At 36.3% G+C, this 26637-nt stretch overlaps 2 protein-coding genes and 1 long non-coding RNA gene across 4 annotated transcripts; 2 read left to right on the top strand and 1 right to left on the bottom strand.

The window, feature by feature from the left end:
* Positions 1–959, top strand: LOC131806731 (adult cuticle protein 1-like). The gene is made up of 2 exons (XM_059131365.1): positions 1–77; positions 163–959. The coding sequence occupies exons 1-2, from the start codon at positions 72–74 to the stop codon at positions 541–543; spliced, it is 387 nt and encodes a 128-aa protein (XP_058987348.1). The 5' UTR covers positions 1–71; the 3' UTR covers positions 544–959.
* Positions 960–8900: 7941 nt separating this feature from the next.
* Positions 8901–17135, top strand: LOC131806730 (adult cuticle protein 1-like). 2 transcript variants are annotated; one of them, XM_059131364.1, is made up of 3 exons: positions 8901–9053; positions 16464–16570; positions 16607–17135. In XM_059131364.1, exons 1-3 carry the CDS (start codon positions 9048–9050, stop codon positions 16899–16901), a joined length of 408 nt encoding a protein of 135 aa, XP_058987347.1. In that variant the 5' UTR covers positions 8901–9047; the 3' UTR covers positions 16902–17135. The 2 variants fall into 2 exon arrangements, with proteins under 2 accessions (XP_058987347.1, XP_058987346.1); XM_059131363.1 differs by having other exon boundaries at positions 16464–17135.
* A 5711-nt stretch (positions 17136–22846) lies between these two features.
* LOC131806732 (uncharacterized) lies at positions 22847–23447 on the bottom strand. The gene is made up of 2 exons (XR_009344153.1): positions 23274–23447; positions 22847–23213 (listed from the first exon to the last, which is right to left on the bottom strand). It is a non-coding gene; the product is annotated as an uncharacterized LOC131806732 (long non-coding RNA).
* Between the last annotated feature and the right edge of the window lie 3190 nt (positions 23448–26637).

Genomic DNA, 26637 nt, shown 5'->3' with positions numbered 1-26637 from the left:
TCTTAAGGCGTTCGTTGAACACAATCTTCTCGCTGTCGCTTTCAGTTCTTTCATATCCTTCTTTCAACAACATGAAGGTATGAGGATTAAAAATAGAGGATCCTTTTGCGAATAGTTGTCTGAAGGGAATTTATAAATTGTCTTACCTTCTTTTCATTTTAGTTCGCATTTGCCGTAGTCTTGTTGGCCCTTGCTGTTGGTGTTCAATCTTCGGGATGGGGTGGTCCATGGGTCGGTCCCTGGGGAGGCTCATATGCTGATCATAGTGCTTGGGGCGCTCATGCCGGTCCCTGGGCTGGCCACTGGGGAGGTCCTGCTGCCGTCGATGTAAGCGGAGCTTGGGGTCATGGTGCCTGGGGCCATGGAGCTTGGGGTGGTTATCCCGGAATCTCTCTGAGCCAAGGACCCGGTTTGGCTCATGGTGCCCATGGACCCGGTGTCTATGTTGCCAAGACTCGCGGTGCTGTCCACACCGCTCCTCTGGCTGGTCACATCAACTCAGCTACTTCTGTGAATGTAGCCCCTGCTCCAGGAACTCACTAATCGACCACAGGCACATCTCTACCAGCTGACACAGGACACCAAACTAGTTTTACGTTTCCACCTACCACCTCCATCTATACCCATTAGTGGTTTATTCTCTTTGAACTACTAATGTCTATGTACTGAATTTCTTCTCTCTTCGTTTACTATCTCTCTTTTCTCTTTTGCTTCTCTTTCCATATCCTTTCTCCTTTTTATAACTAGCTGCAACAAGAAAAAAAATCCTTAAAAAAATGTACATAAAACTGGATCTATATTTTCATGAATTTGTCTTTGATCTTTTACATGTAAGAGAACTTTGTTATAGTCTACACACACACATCGTTCGTTTATTGTTTCTCATACTTATTATTGTAAGGACACCATACATACTTATCTGAAACGAAATGTAACAGAATAAAGTTATTAAAAACTTATGTCAATGTGTTTTTTTTTCAATGGGAACGGGAAGTAATGTCCTAATAAACAAAGAACTTTTATGATTTTATAATGTGGTGTATCTCCCTGGAGAGAAGTGGCAAAGGTAAATGGTATAGTGGAACGCGCAGCCAAAATTAGAGGATCGTGGTGTTTCGAAAACTTTTCAAAACAGCGAAGAAACATTTCTGCGTTTTTTCTGCAATCGAACCCCAAAAAAATAGCTTGAAGAGTATTCCCTGTTAATAAATACCTAAGACTAACAAGAAAATTTGCAGGAAAACAGGGTCATAATAAAAAAAACATCTCCCGATATATGACGTCTATGGGCCCCAATAAATAACAAACAAATATACGAAATTATAAAAAACAAATAATAGTAATCACCAATCTGGACTTTGATTTTGGGCAGATCATTTTTTTTTTAATTATGATATTCTAATAAATGTATACTAATTCATATGAGGAAAAATAAATTGATATTCGGTGAACTTATGTGTGATTATTTATCCCAAATAGAATAAATAATAAAACCAGTGAGGAAAGTCAAAAGTAGGGCGGGGCCGACTATATAACACCCTACACCGCTATGAATATTTAGTAGAGCTCCCGTAACAAAAGAATTTATTTGAAGTAGAGCAATTCCCCTATCAACATTTGGAGGCATATTTGCATTCTGAATCGATTTTCACTAAATTTGAAGGAGACATTTTAATCTCTTATGTGCATGATATAATTTCAAGAAAGATTATATTGAAACAAGTAAGCAAAGGCTATAGTCGTGCGGGGCCGAACATGTGATACCCTACAACACTGCAATATGTTAGAAGCCACCTTATATCCAAATCCATTTTGGAAGACTTCGCTTTTGAAATTATGTCACGGAACACTGCCCTGATATTACCCTTAGAATTTTGACAAGGGACATTTGCCCAATATTTACGCACTCCGTCGTGCTGTTAGTTGTTGTGGTCCACTGTCCTTAACTCTCTTTTCAGGCCTGTCGATTGGCTTCAATTGAGTGATCAGGAGATTTGTTCTGTTTAATATCATCCCATCCTCCTCCATCCCACCTCCAAAAGCAAGAGACCCACTGTATCTCTAAACTAAAACTCATTTATACAATTTGCTTGTCTACGATATTTGGCTATATTCGTCAAGGAAATCGGCTTTTGTGTATTTTGGATATCGCTTGTAAGTTCATTTCAGCCTTTCGGTAGAATTAAAATGTTGGTATTTTTTCACACAAAATTAGTGGTCCATTCTACCCGCTGTTTTAAACTCTAACTTAATGCGAGAATCCGTATCCTTTGGTTACTATTTGTGACCTTTATAACGGCAGCAAAATCAGGAACGTTTTTAGTTATTGGTCCATTTCAACCCCTAAATATATTGCGGACATCTTTGAAAACAATTGGCCTAGCCATTCTGATCCTGACCCTACCCTTGTGAAAATGTTTGTGATGATCGAACAATAATTACAATATGTATATAATAACCCCAACCTGTGTCGTAAGGTGAAAAAATATTACAAAATGTATACTTCAACAATACAAGTCATATTGAAAAAATCGCATGCGATAAAAATATGAAATAATAAAAAATGCCTCAAAATACTACAAAATCTATATTAACATCATTATTGGCATCTTTCCATGCGATTTTTTTAAGTTTTATAGTTTTATGCCACGAGGACATTCTGAATTGACAAAATTTGTCAAAATCGGTCTAGCCATTCATGAGATATAAGCATTCTAGCTAACATCCCCTTCCTTTGTATATACAGATTGTATGTATTTCGCTATATATATCCGATATATTTACTATTGGCATCCACGTAACTGTCAGAATTGACCTGTTCGTCTATTTGTGATTTCGTCGGGATTAAAAATATTCGCGGTTTAATGGAAAATTTGGCATTTACTTAACACAAATGTTATGGTCTATTTCATCCACTAAATATTATCCGATCACCATCAAAATTGGAAGGCTCCTGCCCAGCCCCAAGCTCTAGCCTCATGCTAATTTAGGTGTCGATTGGTCTATAATTGCGACCTGTAGAGCAATTACAATATCAAGACATTTTTCAGTTTTTGGTCCATTTCAACCTAAATATTAAGCGATCGTCTCCAAAAGAGATAGGCTTCTTTTCTGGCCCTAGCCCCACCTCCATTCTAAACTTCGTGAAGATCGGGCCATAATTGTGACCTGTAGAGTGATTACAAATTAACATGGACAGACGGACGAACGTACGGACATACATAGCAGATCGACTCAGCTCGTCGAGATAGAAAGATCCATATGTACTTTCCTATGTGGGAAACCAATATTTCGAGGTGTTACATAATTTTTGGCCCAATCAAACTTATAATACCCCCAACAAATAGTGTTGTAGGGTATAATGAAAAAATTGTAAACAAATTTTTCGTTTCATATTTACATAGAACAAAAATTCAGTCTCCTGTTTAAGGTCTCTGACTTAACTTTACTAGATTTGGAAAAATTATGTAAGGAAACTATTGTCATTATTAGTGAGGTTTCAATATTACGACCTACATTTTCATCAACCAACTTGGAATGTGTTATATGGGATACTACAATATTTTAATAGATCATGACGCTTTATACTTTTTCTACGTTTTACACCATCTTTAGTCGTGGTGGTTTGAAAATCTACAAAACAGAAAGAAACATTTTTCTTCTACTACCGAACTTATAAACAACAAACATAATGCTTGAAAAATATTCCCTATTAATAAGTACTTAAGACTAACAAGAAGATTTCTAGGAAAACAGGGTTATAATCAAGGAACATGTTCCGATATATGGGTTCTACGGGCAACCATCCATAAGAACCAAATATCCTAAATGATAGAAAAAAAAACAACTTGAAAAGCAGTAAACTGTAAATATAACCACCATTTAGAACGAATTTAGAGATTTAAAAAAGAGTCCATTAATAATTCTGTGAAAAAAAAAACTTAAATACGAGGGCGTGGACCTGCAAAGGCAATTTTCTGTCAGACGCTTCGGTACCCATTACGAACTCTTTTTACGAAATTTGAAACAATTCCGGAATAATGTCTCTAAAATCATCTAAATACCGAGTAAAGGGAGGTACAGTTATATTGTGGCTATACCTAAACGTGGAGCTATATAGCCAATTTTTAATGCCAAAATTCCTGCAGACGAAACACACATCTAAGTAAAACAACAGATGGAGAGACAGAATGACGTTCATCATTAAATAGAAATAGAATTTTATGCTGATCAAGGAGAAATTTAATGTACCCTCCATACTATAGTGGAGGGTATAACAAGTAAAGGAGCACCAAGTTCGGCCGGGCCGAAATTTAAATACCCACCATTCGGAAGAAATTTGAAAATTTCCAAAAAAAAAAAAAAAAAAAAAAAAAAAACAAATAAAGAATGGTAAAAATTCGGGCGGGAAGACTTCATGATACCCCACGCCACTGTGTGTATTTAGTAGTGCTCCCGTAACAAAAAAGTTTATATTGAATATTTCTGTGAAGTAGATCATACCAACTATGAACCTTATATGAAACATATATATGGGAGCTATAGCTATAACTGAACAGATTTTCATCAAAATTTGAAGTACTTGCTTCTGGCTGAATTCCGTCTGAATTGGCAAAATTCAGTCCATTTGAGGTGATATTAGCCATTAGGTGTACAATAAATCTGATATGGGATAAAGGTATATATGGGAGCAATCTTAAAAAAAATTTAAACACATTAACACAAAATCCGATGAAACATATATATAGAAGCTACATATATATAGAAGCTCCGAACCGATTTTCTTCAACTTTAACGTTTAACATTTGGACTGATATCGGCCATTTAGCGCACAATTAACCCGAAATCGGTGGAAGATATATATGAGAGCTATATCTAAATTTGCGTCCTTGTTTGCAAAATTTCATCTCTATCGGATAATAAATGCATTTTGTTCACAAAAATTCATGGAAAGGTGGACGGACGGACTGACTGACATGCATAAATCGACTCAGAAAGTGATTCTATGAAGTAACTATGGGTCTATCGAGCTTCCTTTTCCACGTTACAAACATATGCACAAAGACAAAATATACTTACCACTATGTGGTAAATGACAAAAAATTTCACAAAATTTACTTTTTGTTGGCACATTTTTATACGATTTTTCTGGATTTTATTCTTTTCTACCAAAAGGCCATTCTGAATTAGTGAGAATAGTCCAAATCGGTCTAGCCGTTCTAGAATTTTAAGCGTTGTAGCTAACATCCATTTCTTTTATACATATAGATTGTACATATACATATATACCCGATGATCAATGTAATGGTCAGATTTGACCTTAACGTGTATTTGTGATTTCGCCAGAATAAAAAATTTCGCAATTTAATGGAAAGTTTTGTATTTTTGTACACAAATGTTATGGTTCATTTCACCCTCTAAATATTAGCAGATGACCATCCAAAGTGGTAGGCTTCTTTCTGTTCAGCCCGAAACTCTAAACACATGGAATTATGTCCTGTAGAACAACTGCAAAATTAACAAATTTTTTCAGTTTTGGGTCCAGTTCAACCCCTTACAATATTGCGATAATCTCCAAAAACACTAGGCTTCTGTTCTGACCCTACCCCTACCTCCGTGAGGATCGGACCATAAATGCGACCTGATGATTAGAACACACATAGCTAGATAGGAAGATCCATATGGAAAACTATGCCCGAAACCAATATTTCAAGGTGAGAAAGGTGCTTCCAACAGCAATTGGTTTCACAGATTATGAAACAGTTCTGAAATAAAATATCTATCTGATTTAGGGGTAAGGTTAAGTCTAAATTGAAGATGAAACAAGAGATATGCTCTTAAACAATTTTGTGAATGGAAGAAAAAACGGATAACACGTATATTTTAGATGTGGTTTCGGTTGCTTATTTTCGAAATTAGTTCAAGTATTTCATAAAAATTATCGTGCTCGGTTTGTGCCGTTTAATATTTTTCGCTTCCTCTTACAATTTTCGAAAAAAAAAATAAATTTTAATGTGAGGCAATATGGGGTACGGCAGGGAATACATAGGTTTCGGAAAGAGCCACCAATCCTCATCAGTTCCTATGTTTCTTGCCTGGGATATTCTCCCCAGGAGTTAATTTAAAATTAATTCCTATGACTAAAAAAAACCTTTGTCACCCAAATGACGAGATCGTAAGTGACGAGATCGTAAGAAGAGGAACCAAAGGATTAAATTAAACTAAAATTCTTTTGGAAAGTCTTCTAAATCTTACAACCGCACTTCCAGAAGTTTTTATCTTTCTCCAATTGGTATGCTTTAGTTTAACTGAACGAACTAACATAACAATATAAGTTGTTTTTGTCTCTTACAACAAAAACGCTTTTGTCGACCCTGTCTTGTCTGTTAATAGAACAGTGCTGGCATATTCAGTCTAGAATCAACTACGTTAAATTTGTTGAAAATAGGTCCAAATATAGCCAAATATATATATATGTTTCATCCGATTTGGTGTTTAAGTCACTCACATTCATAATATGCACCCTACAAGAACGATCTTTAGTACCAGTTACAAGATACAGCCCAGAAATAAATGTCGGAAATAGCATCAAATTTTAGAATAAATTTAGATTTGTTCTAATTGGTCACGAATTATGGCCTTCACGGCCAATGAAATCGTCACACGCTGACCGAATGTTATTCTGTGGTATTTTGGCCCATTCCCTGATAAGCGCTTGCTTGAGGTGATCGACACTTTGGTATTTTTTAGTTCCAACCTTTCCAAAATACTCCAGACACAATAGTCCAACGGATTAGTATCCGGAGATTTTGGTGGCCATTGTGCGCTGGAAACGAAGCGAGGAACCTCATTATGTAACCATTCTTGGGTGGCGCGTGCTGAGTGCGATGGTGCTGAGTCCTTTTGGAATGTCCAAGGTCTGCGGTCAAAATGTTTATGTGCCCAAGGCTTTAGTACACCCTCCAGAATATTTTCGATATTATTTTCGTCGATTAATACGTGCGGATAGCGAACATCGGCTGTTATGGCGGCCCACACCATCACCATGGCCAGCGCTTGAGTTCTGCTGGCCAACCGAAAGTGCACATTTTCAGCTGACCTCTTTGGCAAGTAAACACGATAATTTTTACAAACGATTTGTTTACAAACTGCTGGGCAACGAATGTTTTCTCATCGGAGAAAACCAAATTCGGCAGTTCACCACTTTCGGCCAAGCGAAGCTACTCTTTAGCTCTTTTGAGTCTATTCTCTTTTTGTTGCGGTATAAGTTCTTGCACTTTCTGGAATTTCAATGGCTTTACCTCGAGTTCATTTTTTAATATTTGCCGAATGGAATTTTGCGATATGTTCAGCTCACGATCAAATCTTTGCGAACCATTTCTGCTGATGTTGCTGTTTTCTTCCGTCCACTTCCTTGACGTCGGGTTACGCTACCAGTATGGAATTTTGCGATATGTTCAGCTCACGATCAAATCTTTGCGAACCATTTCTGCTGATGTTGCTGTTTTCTTCCGTCCACGTCCTTGACGTCGGGTTACGCTACCAGTATCACAGTAACGAGCGATGGTTCGAGACAGAAAAGATTTATTGACATTTAAATGCTGGAGCGCTCTAACAATAGCCACTTGTGGTTTTTCAGCCAAATAAAAAGAAATTACACTATCACGCTTGAATTCTATCACGAATTCCTTTTTTTCTGGAAGATTCTCACCAAAATGTTTTTGTACGCTTGCAAACAATATAATAAGCTGTCACTGTAATAATTTTAACAGCTGTCGGACAAGTGGCTTGGAAATGACTGCAGTCTAAAGTTGGTTGCAGTTATTTCATCTCACCCTGTAGAGCTCAGATATACGTTTATAAAATGTTATCGAGATCGGCTAATATTTGGATATAAAAGTATCAAATGTCTCCATCAAATTTAATGAAAATCGATTCCGAATTGGATATGCCTCCTATATATTAGGTCCCTCTGAAACCAAACTATTACTGCTCTAAAGCCAAATGTTGATAGGTGATGTGATATACTTCAAATAAATTCTTTTGTTACGAGAGCTCTGGCGTAGGGTATCGTATATTCGGCCCCGCCCGACTTTTGACTTTTTCTTGCTGATTTATACGGGTCCACGTTTTGGTATATCCCCTATGTACCGGCAGATTTACGGTATTTCGGGCATTGCGTCACAATATTAAACCTGTAAATTTTTTGGTATAGACCCGATATGAATATACCTTCATATATTCGATATGTTAATGATTTGAGTCATATTTTTCACCGGATATGAAATATACCATCAATTACAACACCACACAGGCCTGCAATAACCAATTATTAAAGCTAACCGAATGTCATTTTACTGGACCGATCCTAATTGTTATGCTTCCGATTCCAGTAAAACATGTAATATCAAGGATTTTGTTTCATTTTCCTTGAGTGTGAATGACAATACAATTTAAGGTCACTTCATAATCTAACGTTCCTTGTATTGGCGATTGCATTCGAAACAATTTTCCAAGAATGCAAGGCCGAAGATCACAAGTGGTCAAGCTGCCGTGCCATGCCATATGTTCAATTACAACTTAAGTTTTCAATGCTGCATACATACCCTCGATGACTGTTATTTGCGAGTGCTGCTACTGATTTGTGGCACCCCTCCCTCGTAGCGGCAGAAAGTTGCACTTGCAAAAAAATAGTAATAATTGAGGCGCTGGTGTTAACATTGGCGAATATTTTCTTTGTGCTCCGGTTATGAGTTAATTTGCTCGCCACGCTCACTTTTACAAATCGAACTGTTGATTTGCAACATTGTTATTATTATTATTATTAAATTTTGTTTTTGCCTTTGTTGTTGTTGTTCTTCGTTTTGCTATTTTGGCGTGGCATTTGAAAATCACACCAGAGTAGAATCTAATGCCACAATTAAAAACCGTTCTTTTTTTGTTTAGTATAAAAGTTCGTCGCATTCTGCTGAAGAAATCAGAAACAATAGAAATATCGTTCAGTCAATACAATACTCCGATTTTGTTTTGAATCCTTTCAAGTAAACATGAAGGTAAATAACAAAAAAAAAAAACTTTTAAAAAGGATAATAATTTTCAAATCTAAAATGTGCAAAAAAAAAAAACAAAAAAGTGGAAAACGTTGTAATGTCAAATTAAAAAAAGTGAAAAATATTTAAATGTTTCAAAACTATCAAATCGAAATAATTCGTTCACATAAAAATTATGGAATACGTATTCGAATCCTCCACCAAAGACAACATATACACATCGTTTCGAAAACGAAGCTAACAGTGCTGAAGATAATAAAAAGTAATTTAGAACATGGTGGGCTGGCACTTCACATCGAGGAAAATTTTACCATTTTGAATTTGTTCAGGTTCAATTTGGTTTGGTTTGGCGCTCAAATCATTTGACAATTGTTTGCCTAGCGTGTAATTATTGTGAAATAGATATATGTAACCATTTAACTTAATTAAAAAAACAGTAAGGAAAAGCCAAAAGTCGGACGGGGCCGACTATATGATACCCTACTCTACTATGCATAATTAGTAGAGCTCCCGTAACAAAATAATTTATTTGAAGTAGATCATACCACCTATTCAACATTTGGCTTTAGATTAGTTATATTTTGGGTTGAGAGGGAACTAATAGTACGTTTATATATATGAGGGTTAACCCACTGGATTTGAATTTAAATTGTCATATCCATTACTTTTACTTCAAATAAATCCTCTCAAAGAAGGTTAACCCTACAAAAAGTTCTAACGTAAACATGGCATAATATTTGGGAGGCATATTCAATTCTGAACCGATTTTCAATTTTATAACAAATAACATTGCTATAGAGTGCATGATATCTCTTCGAGAAGGATTGTATTAAAATTATTTATATCGGAGCCGAGTTTCTCCAAATGGAAACGTGCGTCCGAAATTCATTGCATTTTGGCTGAATTTAGGAATTATTTGCACAATGAAACGGAAATCGGATTAAGGATATATATGGGAGTTATATCCCAATCTGGACCGATCTTGATAAAATTTGGCAGACATATTTCTGGGCTGTATCTGATAACTGGTCCCAAATATCATTGTTGTCGAATGCATATTACGAATGTAATATGTATGTAAACATATATATGGGAGCTTTATCTAAACCGAATTTAATATACTTGCTTCTAGACTGAATTTGGTTGGATGTACCAAAATTCAGGTCATTTTGGACTTATATTGACCATTTGGTGCACAATTAACCCGAAATCGGTTGAAGATATATATGAGAGCTATATCCAAATCTGAACCGACCTCGATAAAACTTGGCAGAGGTATTTCAGAGCTCTATAAGATATCTGGTACGAAATATCATTGTTGTCGAATTCATATTACGTATGAAACATATATATGGGAGCTATATTTTAACCGATTTTCTCCAAATTTGATGTAATTGCTTCTAGACCGAATTCGATCGGACGTGCCAAAATTCGGGTCATTTGGACTGATATCGACCATTTGGTGCACAATTAACCCGACATCGGTTGAAGATATATATGGGAGCTTTATCCAAATCTGATCTGATTATCAGCAATTTCAATAGGATTCGTTTTGTTCACAAGAATACATGCACAGACGGATGGACTGACACGCATAAATCGACTCAAGAAGGGATTCTATGAAGATCCTCAAAACTAACTATAGGTCTATTTCTCTTCCTTATCCATGTTACAAACAAAAGCACAAAGAAATAATACCTTTACCACAGTGTGATGTAGGGTATAAAAAGCAGCTAAGTTCGGCCGGCCGAACTTTGAACACCCTCCATCATTTAGAAGCAACGTGCAAAATTTCAAAAAAATTCATTGGAATATACAAACTCCTAATACCAAATTTTGAACAATTTCGTTGAAAAATTAATCATCAAAGTACCGAATATCGGTAGGTGCAGTTATATGGCGGCTATTCAAAAATGTTGGCATTTACAGGTATTTATACCCTACACCACATAGTGGTAAGGGTATTATGTCTTTGTGCATTTGTTTGTAACATGGAGAAGGAAACGAGATAGACCCATAGTTACTTTTGAGAACCTTCATAGAATCACTTTCTGAGTCGATTTATGCATGTCAGTCCGTCTGTCCGTCCGTCCGTCCGTCTGTCCATGTATTCTTGTGAACAAAATGCAGGTCGCATTTATTATCCGATTGAGATGAAATTTTCCAAACAATATTTTTTTGGCCCAAGGACGAACCCTATTGAAATTGGTGAGAATCGGATCAAATTTAGATATAGCTCCCATATATATCTTCATCCGATTTCGGGTTAAATGTGCACCAAATGTCCACTATCAGTCCAAATTACCTGAATTTTGGCCTAGAAGCAAGTATATTAAATTTGGAGAAAATCGGTTCGGATATAGCTATAGCTCTCATATATATCTTTCATCCGATTTGATCTTTAAGTCCCTCACATTCCTACTATGCACTCCACAACCGTGATATTTGGTACCAGGTATTAGATGGAGCACAAAAATAGCTGTTTTAAATTTTATCGAAATCGGTTCAGATTTGAATATAGCTCCCATATATATCTTCATCCGATTTCGGGTTAATTGACCAACAAATTTGGTGAAAATCGGTTCGGAAACAGCTATAGCTCCCATATATATGTTTTATCCGATTTGGTGTTTAAGCCTCTCACATTCGTAATATGCACTCCACAAGAATGATATTTCTTACCAGATATAAGATACAGCCCAGAAATAGCTGTTCGTAATTTTATCAAAATCGGTTCAAATTTGGATATAGCTCCCATACATATCTTCATCCGATTTCGGGTTAATTGTGCACCAAATGGCCGATATAAGTCCAAATGGACTGAATTTTAGTACTTCGGACCAAATTCAGCCTAGAAGCAAGTATATCAAATTTAGTGAAAATCGGTTCAGATATAGATATAGCAACCATATATATGTTTCATCCGATTTAGTGTTTTAGTCCCTTACATTCGTAATATTCACTCCACAACCGTGATATTTGGTACCAGGTATTAGATGGAGCACAGGAATAGCTGTTTTAAATTTTATCGAAATCGGTTCAGATTTGGATATAGCTCCCATATATATCTTCATCCGATTTCGGGTGATTGACCACCAAATTGCCGTAATAGCATCAATTTTGGCAAATCCGACCGAAACCAGCTTAGAAGCAAGTATACCAATTTTAGTAAAAATCGGTTCAGATATAGCTATAGCTCACATATATATTTTTCATCCGATTTGGTCTTTAAGTCCCTCACATTCGTAATATGCACTCCACAGGAATGATATTTGGTACCAAATATCAGATAAAGCCCAAAATTAGTTGATTTTATTTTATTAGAATCTGTTCCGATTTGGTTATGCCTACCATATACATCTTCATCCGATTTCGTGTTAATTGTGCATCAAATGGCCAATATCAGCCCAAATCACCTGAATTTTCGTACATAAGACCGAATTCAGTCTAGAAGCTAATACGTCAAATTTGGAGAAACTCGGTTCAGAGATAGCTATAGTACGTAAAATGCACGATTGAATTAGATTGATTTTGATTTTGTACCAAATATCTCATAGAGCTCTGAAATGTCCTGTATAAACCTTTTACGAGAGCTCTACTGAATATGCATAGTGGTGTAGGGTATCATATAGTCGGCCCCGCCCGACTTTTGAGCTTTTGTACGCGGAAGAAATGTATGCACCGTTTTACTTTTGTTACTACACTCTTTTTATTAATTTAAAATAATTCTTAAGTTCTACTTATGATAATTTTTCTTAACCTAGTCTAGCATAAAGTGTAAGAGAGAGAGAGAGAAATAGAGAGATACAAATCTACACATGCCTGTGCACCATGCCGCCATAAATTCTAGGGGAGGTCATAAAACATGCGTAGCTATCTCACTTGTGGCAAGCAAACATGCTGCACTTCCTTATCAGTATGAGTTAAGATTTCATCCAGTAATCTAACTCAAACATACCACATGCAGCAATTGAATTATTTATTTCTAACTCAAAGGTCTGTTCACCACATTTTCTTATCTTATATAATATGGACTGTATTAAAAAGATCCCTGTTTAACAAATCCCTCTCATCTACACGAGTTAGCCCCGCTATTCTCTTTTATTATAAAAACATGTTCACTTATCCGTGAACATTCTTGGCAGGGGCAAAAATACGTATAAAATATAAAAATTATAAAAAGTTAAATAAATCTAATGGAACAGACATTTTAAGAGAAAAGAAATTAAGTTATGGCACCCAGGAAACTCCTCCATCTTTCCAGCCGGTCTATCTTGAACGTCCCACCTCCTTTGTCTGCCGGCTTTAATTTCCAGGCTGAATCCGTTTTATGCATCGTCTTCTTTCTTTTGCGAAAAATGTCATCGTTCTCTGGCAGCGCTATCTTATCGCCCCAGAGTTCATAGTTTCTTGTCTCTCCAGCCTGCCTTTTTCTACCTGCATGGTTTCCACCAGGCATCTTCTTGGCAACTTGCGCTTCCTTGAGCACCTTATTGCCCCAGCGACACAGATGGATATCCTTCTTCTTCTTCATCTCGATGGTAAACAGCTTATCTTTGTCCTCTGCTTCCAACGCCAAATATTTTTGTTCCAAAAACTGAACAACGTCACTTAACTTTTGTGTTTCTCTTGGCTTTCTTGTTTGCTGTTCGTACAGCCTTAATCCATTTCTGTCAAATTTCCTTAGAATAACCCTTGCGAAAAATATATCGGTGTTTTCCAATTGTATATTGATGGATTTAAGGCCTTGAATGCTATTCTTTGTTGTGTCCAGCATCTGTTTCACGCTCTTTGTGGACTCACTATCCATTGTTGGCTGATCCAAAATGTCATCCACCATCTTATTGAATAGCACCCTCCGATTATCGTATGTTAATTTCAACAACTGTAGCGCCTCGTCATAAGAGTTGTCCTGCGTCCTTAGATGTTGTATTATATGACTCGCCTCTCCTTTTACCGCCGCCTTTAGCCTATGCATTTTTTCCACGTTGGTGTAGTACGGTGCATCGTGCACTAGGCTCTTAAAAAGATCATGAAAGGATTCCCAGTCACTTATATCACCACTGAATGTGGGAACTTCAATTTCCCTTTTATTGATGATGCTGTACGGCTGCTCCACCCTTTCTGCTATTTTTGACTGAGATTCTCTGATCGCTGCTAACATTTTTGATTTCTTCATTAACAGTCGTCTCCATTGTTCCTGAATTTCTGGATCGATTAGTATCTCCCTTTCCGCGGTCTTCACAATATTTCCGATAAAATCAAATGCTGTCTCTATATCCTTTTCCGTCTCTAAGCTATCCATCAGTATCATGGTACATTCTACCTCTCGTATGATCCCTCTAGCCTCTAACTCGATCTTGGTTGGTGCCGAGCTCTCCAACGAATCGTCCTCCCGGGAGTATGGCCCCACAGCCACATCCCTTTTGTCTGACTCCCTTATGTTCAGATTTGAAGCCCCCTCGTCGCTTTTGCTCGCCAACACCGCCGTTTCTTCCATATCTCGGATGATCGCTCTGGCCTCTAACTCGATCTTGGTCGATGCCGAGCTTTCCAACGAATCGTCCTCCCGGGAGTATGACCCCACAGTCACATCCCTTATGTCTGACGCCTTTTTGCCCAGATGTGAGGCCCCCTCATCGTGTTTGCTCGCCGTCACCGCCGTTTCTCTTGCCGCAATCTCCTTTTGACTCCGCATACTAGGGAAATTCCATTGAATGCTCCTTGCACCCAATTCTTCCCTTTCCTCTGTTTTGGGATGTAGGTTTTGAGTCTCCATTCCTTTATCATCCTTATTGTCTGCCGCCATCAATTTATTGTCTGCTCCAGTTTCTTCAGCTTCTGTTGAGTCTTCCGAAAGCAATTTTTGAGATTTTAATTCTCCGGTTTTAATTTCATCAATTGTTTTTCAATTTCCTGCATCAATTCTCGGGTGTAGCCGTATTCATCTTTTTTGTTTTGCTGGTTCTTTTATTATTATTTTTTTGTTTTACGTTTAGGCTCGATGGACCAGATGTACGCGGAAGAAATGTATGCACCGTTTTACTTTTGTTACTACACTCTTTTTATTAATTTAAAATAATTCTTAAGTTCTACTTATGATAATTTTTCTTAACCTAGTCTAGCATAAAGTGTAAGAGAGAGAGAGAGAGAAATAGAGAGATACAAATCTACACATGCCTGTGCACCATGCCGCCATAAATTCTAGGGGAGGTCATAAAACATGCGTAGCTATCTCACTTGTGGCAAGCAAACATGCTGCACTTTCTTATCAGTATGAGTTAAGATTTCATCCAGTAATCTAACTCAAACATACCACATGCAGCAATTGAATTATTTATTTCTAACTCAAAGGTCTGTTCACCACATTTTCTTATCTTATATAATATGGACTGTATTAAAAAGATCCCTGTTTAACAAATCCCTCTCATCTACACGAGTTAGCCCCGCTATTCTCTTTTATTATAAAAACATGTTCACTTATCCGTGAACAGCTTTCTTTACTGGTTTTTATCAGAGAAAATAGAACATCGAATACCAAATTTTAAATAGTTTTGTTGAACAACATCACTAAAATCATCCAAATACCGAATATAGGGATGTATATGGGTGCTATACAAAGACCTGCATATGCACTTTTCTATCATTTCTTTCTTTTCTAAGCGTCTATAATCGTAACAGTTCTCAGTTGTACCTTTAGTAATATTACGTTCCAATTCTTTTCTAGAAATAGTCTCTCGAAATTGTTTTTCACTGGCCAAAAATTCAAAAAGGATTATGATATTTTACCAGTTTTTGTTGAACATTAAACACTTAACCGTAGTTTCCCTGAATTTAAATGTCATCGGAATTTATTATTTATAAATATATGGTCTGTTCCAAAACTGCAAGAATGTAAAAGTTTCTACTACGATAACCGATTTTCCCTTCTTGCAGGTTCTGGAACAGAGCAATTTGCAATGTTAAGAAATACATAAAAAACTATGTTTGGTTGGTCCAAAATTTTAATATCCTACACTCCACTATGTGATAAAGAAAACATTTGATGGGCAATTTTTTAAGAGAGAGAGAGAGAGAGAGAGGGAGAAAAAAATTCTGAAAAATCCAACCAATATTTCGGCCGCAACCTCTCGAGTAAATGCCTCAATGTTACTTCAATAGAAGCGTGCTCGTCTGTATAGACATAAGCTTTAAGATTGCCCCGTAAAAATAGTCTAAAGACGTTAAATCACACCAGTTAAGCGGCCAATTGACTGGCCCAACGTGAAATAAAATTTTCACCGAACTTGCCTCTCAATAATTCCATTGTAACGCGATGTTTTCTCTTTCCAACAAATTTGAAGACGAATTTTTAAAACATTTTCCTATATTTGTCACACCATGTTCACGAATTTCCATTTCTTACATTTTCAGTTCGTTTGTGCTGTCGTCTTGTTGGCCCTTGCTGTCGGTGTCCAATCATCCTTGTTGTTGGGCGGTACCCATGATGCTTCTGCCTGGGGTCATGGAGCTTGGGGTGGTCACGGAGCTTGGGGTGGTCACGGAGCTTGGGGTGGACCATGGGCTGGTCATGGAGCCTGGGGTGGACCCTGGGCTGCTCATGGTGCTTGGGCTGGACCTTATGCCGCTCACGCCGCTGTCGATGTTAGTGGAGCCTGGGGTCATGGCTATGGCGCTTGGGGTGGTTATCCCGGTATTTCTCTGAGCCAAGGACCTGGTTTGGCTCATGGTGCTCATGGACCTGGTGTTTATGTTGCCAAGACTCGTGGTGCTGTCCACACAGCTCCCTTGGCTGGTCACCTTAACTCTGCCACTTCTGTGAATGTGGCTCCTGCTCCTGGTACTCATTAAATTTGTGAAAATCGCCATGGAACCTAATGAATATCTGACATCCAACTAGTTCAACATTTTCATCATGCTATGTATATTATGAAAGGAATTTTGTCATCCAAATATCCTTCACAACAGCAAATATCCAAAATAAATTAGCACACACACTCAGTCCCCATATTTCCCCAAAAAACCATTTTGAGCCTAAAATAAAACCGATTGTTTCCTTTAACAGCAAAAAGTAAAAAATATATCATGAAATAAAAAACATTTAAAAATGTATATGTTTTTTTTTAACCTATAGTCCGTTTGACAGTTTTAAGGTGTTCGACTCTCGAAAAGTTTTTAACGTCGAAAACGTCATAAGCCTGTAAAAAATATCGTACAAAAATAAGAAATGTCGTAAACTTCTATAATATTGTAACACCCCAAATTCGTTGATACTCCCTGATACAATTTCTCAGATAGATAAACAAGAATTATAACCTTGACAAATATTCATTGCCGTGTTTCTGGCAAAAAATCGTATCATTTGCCTAGGTTTCCGATACATCGGAAAAGCATGTCATATACGTCACAAATTCCGACAGACCATTTATGATATATAAAATTATTGACATAACTGACTGACTGACCGAGAATCAATGCCCAGACGACTGAAGCTAAGATCGTGAAATTTTGCTAGGTGCGTGATAAGGCTAGTTTTTGGAAATTCGTACTGAAAGAGAAGAAAAGTAATGAAATGTACTAAAAATTGAATACGAATTGGACATTTGTATTGGACAAACGGAATAAGGTAGAATTCTGAAATTTGGAAAAAGAGTTACTAATAGAGTACAGGGTCACTAATAGAGTACATTAAAGAATTTTTATAAACATATATACCATAAGGTTTTTGGAAATTCGAACTTTCAGTTTATAAAAATTCTTAAATGTCATGAACTTCTGAAATGGTATAATTTGGTGTTATGTGAACGGATACAGCTAAAAACTTGAAATTTGATACAAGAATCAAGGTTTGAACGGAAGTAACTTGAATTTTGAAATATTGAATTGAGTGAATTGAAGTGGTTTTGGAAATGTGAACTATAAGTGTACGAAAAGTACCAAAAATACTAAGGTTGATATGTTTGATCCGATTTGGGTTTAAGATCCCTCACACGCGTAACATACACTCCATACAAGAATAATATTGATACTAGATAACTTATGCATCTCGAAAGTACCTCTGTCAAATTTTATCGAGATCGGGTCAGATTAGGATATAGCTCCCAAATATACATGGTGACATGAAAAAACTGCAACCAACTTCAGAATGCTATCATTTAAAAGCCACTCGTCCGACAGCTGTTAAAATTATTACAGTGACAGCTCATTATATTGTTTACAAGCGTACAAAAGCATTTTGGAGAGAATTTTTCAGAAAAAAAAGTTATTCGTTAGGGAATTCAAGCATGATAGTGTGATTTCTTTATATTTGGCTGGAAAACCACAGATGGCTATTATAAAGTACTCCAGCATTTAAATGTGAATAAATATTTTGTGTCTCGTACCATCGCTCGTTACCGTGATACTGGTAGCGTAGCCCGACGTCAAGGAAAAGGACGGAAGAAAACAGCAACATCAGCAGAAATGGTTCGAAAAGTTAAGAAGCGACTTGATCGAAACTCACGTTGCAGTGACCCAAAAATGGGTCGTGAGCTGAACATATTGCAATATTCCATTCGGCAAATATTGAAAAATGAGCTCGGGGTAAAGCCATTAAAATTCCAAAAAGTGCAAAAACTTACACCGCAACAGAAAGAAAATAGACTCAAACATTCGTTGTCCAGCGGTTTGTTAACAAACAAAATGATCGTGTTTACTTGCCAAAGAGGTCAGCTGAAAATGTGCACCTTCGGTTGGCCACCAGAACTCAAGCGCCGGTCAAGGCGATGGTGTGGGCCGCCTTAACAGCCAGTGGTCGCTCTCCGCTTGTATTAATCGACCGTGGCATCAGAATAAATGTCGAATATTATCGCGAAAACATTCTGGATGGTGTATTAAAACCTTGGGCACGCAAACATTTTAGGCGCAGACCTTGGAAATTCCAACAGGACTCACACCCAGTACGCGCCACCCAAGAATGGTTACAAAGTAAAGTTCCTCGCTTCATTTCTAGCGCACAAAAAAAATCTCCGGATACCAATCCGTTGGACTATTGTGTGTGGTGTTGGGACTAAAAAATACCAAAGTGTAGATCACCTCAAGCAAGCGTTTCGCCGGGAATGGGCCAAAATACCGCAGAGCAACATTCGGGCAGCTTGTGACGGTTTCATTGACCGTTTGAAGGCCATAATTTGTGCCAATTGATGCTATTTCCGACATTTTTTGCTTTAATTCAATAAAATTTAAAAGAAAAATGCTAATATCAACCCAAACGGACAGAATTTTGGCACATCCGACTGAAATCATCCTAGAAAAATGTACTTTAAATTTGGTGAAAATCTACTCAGATATGGCTATAGCTCCGATATATATGTTTTATCCGATTTGTTGTTACAGTTCCTCACATGCGTAATATTCACTTCCCAGCGATGATATTTGACACCGACATCAGCTACTGCTCGAAAATACCTCTTTCTAAATGTTATCGAGATCGGTTCAGATTTTTATGTGACTTGATATACATCTTCATCCAATTTTACAGGTTTGCTCACCATATATTTAATATCAGCCCAAATTGAATAGATTTTTTCATATTCAACCAAATTTTACCATTGTGTGAAGTGATCGACGCATTTCCATATTGCGATATTATATTCATATTTAGGTACCGCCGGAAATTAAATTTATTATGGTTTTAAAATATTTTACATAGTATTGGTATTTGGGATTATAGAAAGCAAAAAAACAATTCTTCTAAAAATAATCCTATATTCCAATATTTCCATTCCACATAGTAATTAACGTCTCTTTTGTTTGTTATACCCACAGTCATTTTAATTAGTCTTTTAAACCCCATGTCTCTCAGGAAATTTGCAGACGATCTAGGCATGTACGTCTGTCTCTCTCTGCACGCAATAACTCTCGAAGGGAATATCGGATTTGGTTCTTCGATATATTTTTGTCAAACCTACATCAAAAATAAATACGAACCTCATATTATATATGATGATATAGTTTAAAATATGTATATCGTAATTTTTGGAAAAATTTAATTCAGGTGAGAAAATTGACAATATGACCTCATTCCTTCTTGTACCTCTCCCGCAAAGGTCAAAATCGTAACATTTAAATAAGGTGCGACAATTGACTAGTTGACTGGTCCACTCATTCCCATATTTCCCTCACAAAAGGTCAACACTTTACTAAATAAAAACTCCCTTAAATTGGGAAATCACTGTTACATTTTCATCAAATTTTTAGATCCGATTATTACCACAAATATTTGAAACTTTCGACGAATATCCCTTTAAAAACACTAGATCTCCTTCAACGAACAGTTAATTTCTTCACAATTTTCATTAAATGCGAAATTATTTCTCAGTTCTCTTTGAACTCGGCACATTTCAATATTTCCACTAACATTAGATCTAGTGTAAAGATATGTCGGCCCAATCTTTTCGGCAACGTCTCCGAAAATTGGTTTACACAAATAAGTGGTCGACTTAAACCCTCTAGCTTATTTTTATTAAAATGTTGACAATTATTTGATACGATTTCAACACACGGAGATCCGCATAAACGTTAAGAATTACCTACAGAAATATTTGCTGCAAAATGCATTTTATTGGAATTCCAGGAAAAACCATATCAAAATCCGGCTATTTAAAATTAGATTGGAAATAACGTTGCAGTAGGTTGTTAAGGTAGTGCGGTTTGAATGGTTTTTTAATGTATCAGCTGAAATTTCCACAAATTATTTGTCATAACAATAGACTTAATTGGATCAAAACAATGAATTAATTGTGAAATATTTGAACATACACTTGTCCTTCCTACACACAGTCCAAAAAAAGTTGTCTAAAAATACACTACACAGCTGTGGTTGAGTGGTTGGTCGAAAATTACTGAGTGATACTGAATTGGGTGTTGGGTGGTTAAAATTTATAGGTTGGTTTTTTGAAATGCTCACTATAATTGTTCGAAAGGTACTACTTGGTACTATATTGGGTTTTGGGTAAAGAGATAGAACTGCAATTCCGAAATTTGATATTGAGGACTCTTTTAGCATTTGCTGTTTAAATTTGGTTGGGGTTTTGGGAATTTGTACTATAGTTGGAAAATATTAAGTGGTACTAAATATGATATTGGGTGAGGGAATAGAGCTGGAATCTCGAGGTCTCTATTGAGACCTGTGTTTGTACTATAATTGTTCGAAAAATACTAAATAGTACTAATTTTGGATCGCTGTTGGTGATTAGGATGGAGAGATGTAGATTGTTTTGGATATGCATACCAAATGTTACTATATTTGGTATTGGGTGAAGAAATGGAGGTGAAATTCTGATATTCTTTCAAAAATAAAAAATAATAATAATAATAAAAATAAAATAAATAAAAAAAAATAAATAAATACATAAAAAAATAAAATAATAATAACGAAAATTCTTTGCAGGGAGGTACTGACTACGGAGAACCCCAATTGTCAAGTTTCAGCTAATTTTGAAATCGAAAATCGGGAGGTATACCTATTAGTGGACCTGAATCGAACATTTTGTGCAAAGAGAGAACAGAACCACAGGGAATTGCTTTGTCATGTTTCAGCTAATGTAGTTGGAAATTGTGGCAGAAACCTTTTACCCTTAACTACAGACATGAAATTATACGAACGTTAGTACAGACCACCGGTAATTTTTACCGGTTGTATAAAATGTATAAAATTCCTGTAAAACAATTGAAAAAAATGTTTAATATATATCTGTTACATATTTCTTGTATATAAAGATCTTGAAAAAGTATTAAAACTATTTATTTTAATAAAACCGCACAAGTTTTTTAAAGCAAAATATATTCAGTTATCCCCGAAATTGAAAAATTGTAAATGCTTACCGGTAAAAACTACCGGTCATCTGTAGTTAAGGGTTAAAATACCGAAAATCGGGAAGTCATACCAATTAATGGACCTGTAGCGAATATTTTTGACAGGGAGAGAACAGACCTACCGCGAACCCCAATTGTCAAGTTTCATCTGCTTTTCCCAGAAATTGTTGCAGAAACATTCAAAGGACCCAAAATCGGGAGGTATCGTCCTATGGGGGCTATACCTATTAGTCGACATGAATCGAACATTTTTTGCAAAGAGAGAACAGACCTAGGGAGATTCCCCAAGTATCAACTAATTTGGTTACGAATTGTGGCAGAAACCTTTAAAATACCGAAAATCGGGAGTTGCCGTTATATGGGGGCCATACTAATTAGTGGACCTGAAGAAGTTTTATTTTGGAGGTAGAAAACTGACCTATAAATTAACCCAACTATACTTAAACCTGGACTCATATAGCCAATTTTCAATACCAATCAGCCTGCATATAATATAAACCTTTGTGACAAAATACAAAGCTCAAGATTAAACATCGTTATTTCAACAAACAGACGGATATCGCTATATTGACTTAAAATTTTACTCTGACCAAGTATATACTTTTTAGGGTCTCCGACCAATATTTCGATGATGATTGCAAACGGAATAACCAATTTGATAAACCCTCCATACAACATATGTGTACGCAGGGTAACATACAGCAATAACATACCCCACCTTAAAGGGGTGAATAAAAACCTGTTCACCTTATCACCGCATCTGTTATCTATTTTTGTCATACAATTGCCTTATTACTTTAATTTGATTTGCTATTGTTATTCATTTTTTCTTTGTTGATTTTTGTTGGCCAATATATGCAAAACTAGTTATCGAAACACTTGTTACCAATACCGATATTGAACACACAATTATTGTGGCAGCACATGTTTTCACAAACAAATCTGATAAGAATTGTCGGTATTTCTGGTAGACACTTTTATTGGGTTAATAAAAAGAGGCAAACAAAAAAAACTGGAAATCTGATAAATATTTTTTGCCAACGTTTGTCAAGTGGCATGTCTTTCAGCTTGTTTTACGAGCATGACAATTGTCATACTTTTCACAAAAAAAAAAAGAAAAAAAAAAAAAAAAAACGAGACAGAGAAATGTTTATAACAACCAATGTGGATGATAAGTAAATAAGACAATATCACTTTTTCCCCTTCATGCCCAGAAGCTCCATATCTCTTTAATCCATCTTTTTCGGCTAATCTCGATGGAGCATTAATTTTAAATGGTAACCAAATGTCGATATCCCGAAAGTTTTTCTGCAACAACTCACAATTTTCAATTCATGGTGATGAGCACTAAGCAGCTATAAGACTTACCTCTTTTTAAGATTTCCGGCCAAAATAGTTTCGCCTAATTCGTTAAAATTCTTCATTTGCAATTTATTTATCTGGGACTTCAAATTTTATCCATTGGAATTTATATGAAATATATATTTTCAGAAATTTTAATTTTATTTTCTATTACAAAAACTATTTTGAATATTGACAGGAGGCACAAAAAGGCAATGAATGTGTGATTATATTATTTTTCGGATATCTATGATTGCATAGTTTTTTTTAAAGAAATAAGATTGCATGAAAGAAAGTGCTGAATTTCTTATTTTGAAAACTATACACAAACTCAATTGTTTTGTCTTGTGTAAATGCAGAATTATAGGCTTTTGAAAACACGTTATAAATGTATATGCATCTAGGAATGTTTGCAATCAAAAAAGTGTAACGTGGTTTTCTTGTCGCCCGAGGTAAGTTCAGATGTACCCAAGGGTTTCCATAGGTTTATTGATTTTTATACCCTTCACTATTCATAGTACGGAAGGTATTTTAAGTTCGTCATTTCGTTTGTAACTCATGGAAATAACAATTTTAGACCTACAAAAGTATATATAGGGTGAGATTAAAAAACTGCAATCAACTTCAGACTGCTATCATTTCTAAGCCACACGCTCATTATATGGTTTACAAGCGTACAAAAGCATTTTGGTAGGCATTTTCCAGATATAACATTTTTCGTGATGGAATTCAAGCGTGATAGTGTGATATCTTTATATATGGCTGGAAACCACAAGTGGCTATCGTTAGAGTACTCCAGCATTTAAATGTGAATAAATCTTGTGTCTCTCATACCATCGCTCGTTACTGGTAGCGTAGCCCGACGCCAAAGAAGTGGACAGAAGAAAACAGCAACATCAGCAGAAATGGTTCGAAAAATCTTAAAAATACCGAATCTCTACGACGTGTACCTACATTAGCTTTGTTTGTCATAAGCCATCACGATATTCAAATTCGAAACTTGAAATAAACTGTAAATAATGAAGCTAAAATCATCAAAATTCCGTCTATGGGGTGGTACCGTTATGTCGGAGCTTACGAAGACATGGACCAGTATAGACAACTTTCCGTCATAGACTGTAGTTCCCATTATGAACTCTAAGTACGTAATTCGAAACTACTCCGGTGAAAAATGACGCTAAAATCATCAAAATACCGAATGTTGGGAGGTACCGTTATATGGGGCCTATACGAAGTCGTGGACCTGCACAGACAATTTTCTGTCTCAGGCTGTAGTACCCGTTACGACCTTCAAATACCAAATTTGAAACGATTCAGGTGAATAATGTCGCTAAAATCATCAAAATACCAAATATCCGCCGTTGTCTGGGGACTACATGAAAAAATGAACATGTGTGCAAAATTTTAGCCTTCTATATTAATTCGTTCGAAAGATAGGGTGATTACAACAGTTTGTTAACAAACAAAATTATCGTGTTTACTTGCCAAAGGGGTCAGCTGAACATTTGCACCTTCGGTTTGCCACCAGAGCTCAAGCACCGGCCATGGTTATGGTGTGGGCCGCCATAACAGCCGAAGGTTGATCTCCGCTCGTATTAATCGACCTTGGCATCAGAATAAATGCCGAATATTTTAGCAAAAATATTCTGGAGGGTGTATTAAAGCCTTGGGTACGCAAACATTTTGTCCGCAGACCTTGGACATTCCAACTGGACTCACCACCATCGCACTCAGCACGCGCCACCCAAGAATGGTTACAAAATGAGGTTCCTCGCTTCATTTCCAGCCCACAATGGCCACAAAAATCACCGTATACCAATCCGTTGGACTATTGTGTCTGGAGTATTTTGGAAAGCAATACCAAAGTGTCGATCACCTCATGCAAGCGCTTCGCCGGGAATGGGCCAAAATACCACAGAGCAACATTCCGGCAGCGTGTGATTGTTTCATTGGCTGTTTGAAGGCCAAAGGTGACCAATTCGAACAAATCTAAACTTATTCTAAAATTTAATGCTATTTCCGACATTTTTTGCTTTCATTCAATAAAATTAAATAAAAATGTAAAAATTATGGCGTTTGACTTTGTTGCAGTTTTTTTTTTTTATCTCACCCTGGTTATTCTTGATCAGCGTAAAATTCTAAATTAATTTAGCCCTGTCAGTCCGCCCGTCTGTTGTAATCACGCAAGAGTCAAAACGATAGATAGGAGGCTAAGATAGGAGGCTAAGATTTTGCACTTATCAGTATTTTGTCTGCAGGAAAGTCAAGTTCGATGATGGGCTACATCGGTTTACGATATCGTATAGTCACCATATGACGCAACCCCCAGATATTTGGTATAAAAAGACTTTAGCCAAATTTTTCAATGGAATTGTCTGAAATTCTACACAAGGAGTTCTATGCAAGTACTTTACCCTCTGAAAGAGAACTGACTATATAGATCCATGCCCCAAATTGTAATCGCATGTGCGCGGGATATATGATTATAGATTACATTATATACTAAATTATAAAGTTAACCTGGAATTACTACGAAAATGACCCCAGGTGGATATTGCTTTGTAACTCCACTATTGAAAGCTTTATGTTAGTATGTCCCATTAAAAGTCATCCAAGAAGTAGGGAAATATGTCTATAAGATCTTCTATAACTTGGGTTATCATTTTGCCAGAGCTGCCAAACTGTCTCCACAATGAATCCAATATTGTACTATCATAGTGATAGTAAAATAATTTATTATCATCACTTTTTTAATAAAGGAGGAGGTTGAACTTATCTATTAGTCCAATTGATATCCATGTAAATAGCCATGAAAATCAATAGTTGAATTAAATTGAAAGGCAGCAAACAGATAATTGCTCACACCTGCAACTTACGAGCAATATCGATAATACTAAATTATGAATATTAAATTGATATTATATTGAATTGGTTAGTTACTAATAATTTTTGATTTTCATCAGGTCCATGCAGAACTCTATGAGGTTTTAATAATTTTATTCTAATAAGAGCAGAAATTTACATTTGATATATTGTGTGTAATCCTTCAAGATAACCATATTAGATGTTGATAACCAGCAACAATCATGTTCGGTTGCAATAAACACCGATTTAGCAATAACCACCTGTCTCTCTGTGGAGATATCACTAGCTTCCGAACGCATAGAAATGCATACATTATTTGTAAGTCTGTAGGATTTTTTATAAGGAAGTAAAAACTACCGTTTTCCGTTTTATCAAAACTTAATTACAATCTACTCGGGTTGAAATACGATAAGATAAATGTGGCAAAGGGATTTCGGAGGTGTTCGGGAATTTTAAGTAGTGTTGTTCAATTTATGATCGGGAATTAAATGTTTACTCGTATCGTAGGCAAGAGGGTGAAGGACGC

The sequence above is a fragment of the Musca domestica genome, unplaced genomic scaffold, assembly GCF_030504385.1.
Source record: "Musca domestica strain aabys unplaced genomic scaffold, Musca_domestica.polishedcontigs.V.1.1 85, whole genome shotgun sequence".
Classification (NCBI taxonomy): Eukaryota; Metazoa; Arthropoda; class Insecta; order Diptera; family Muscidae; genus Musca; species Musca domestica.
The sequence above is the reverse complement of the archived record's forward strand: the minus strand, read 5'-3'. Positions and strand labels throughout refer to the sequence as shown.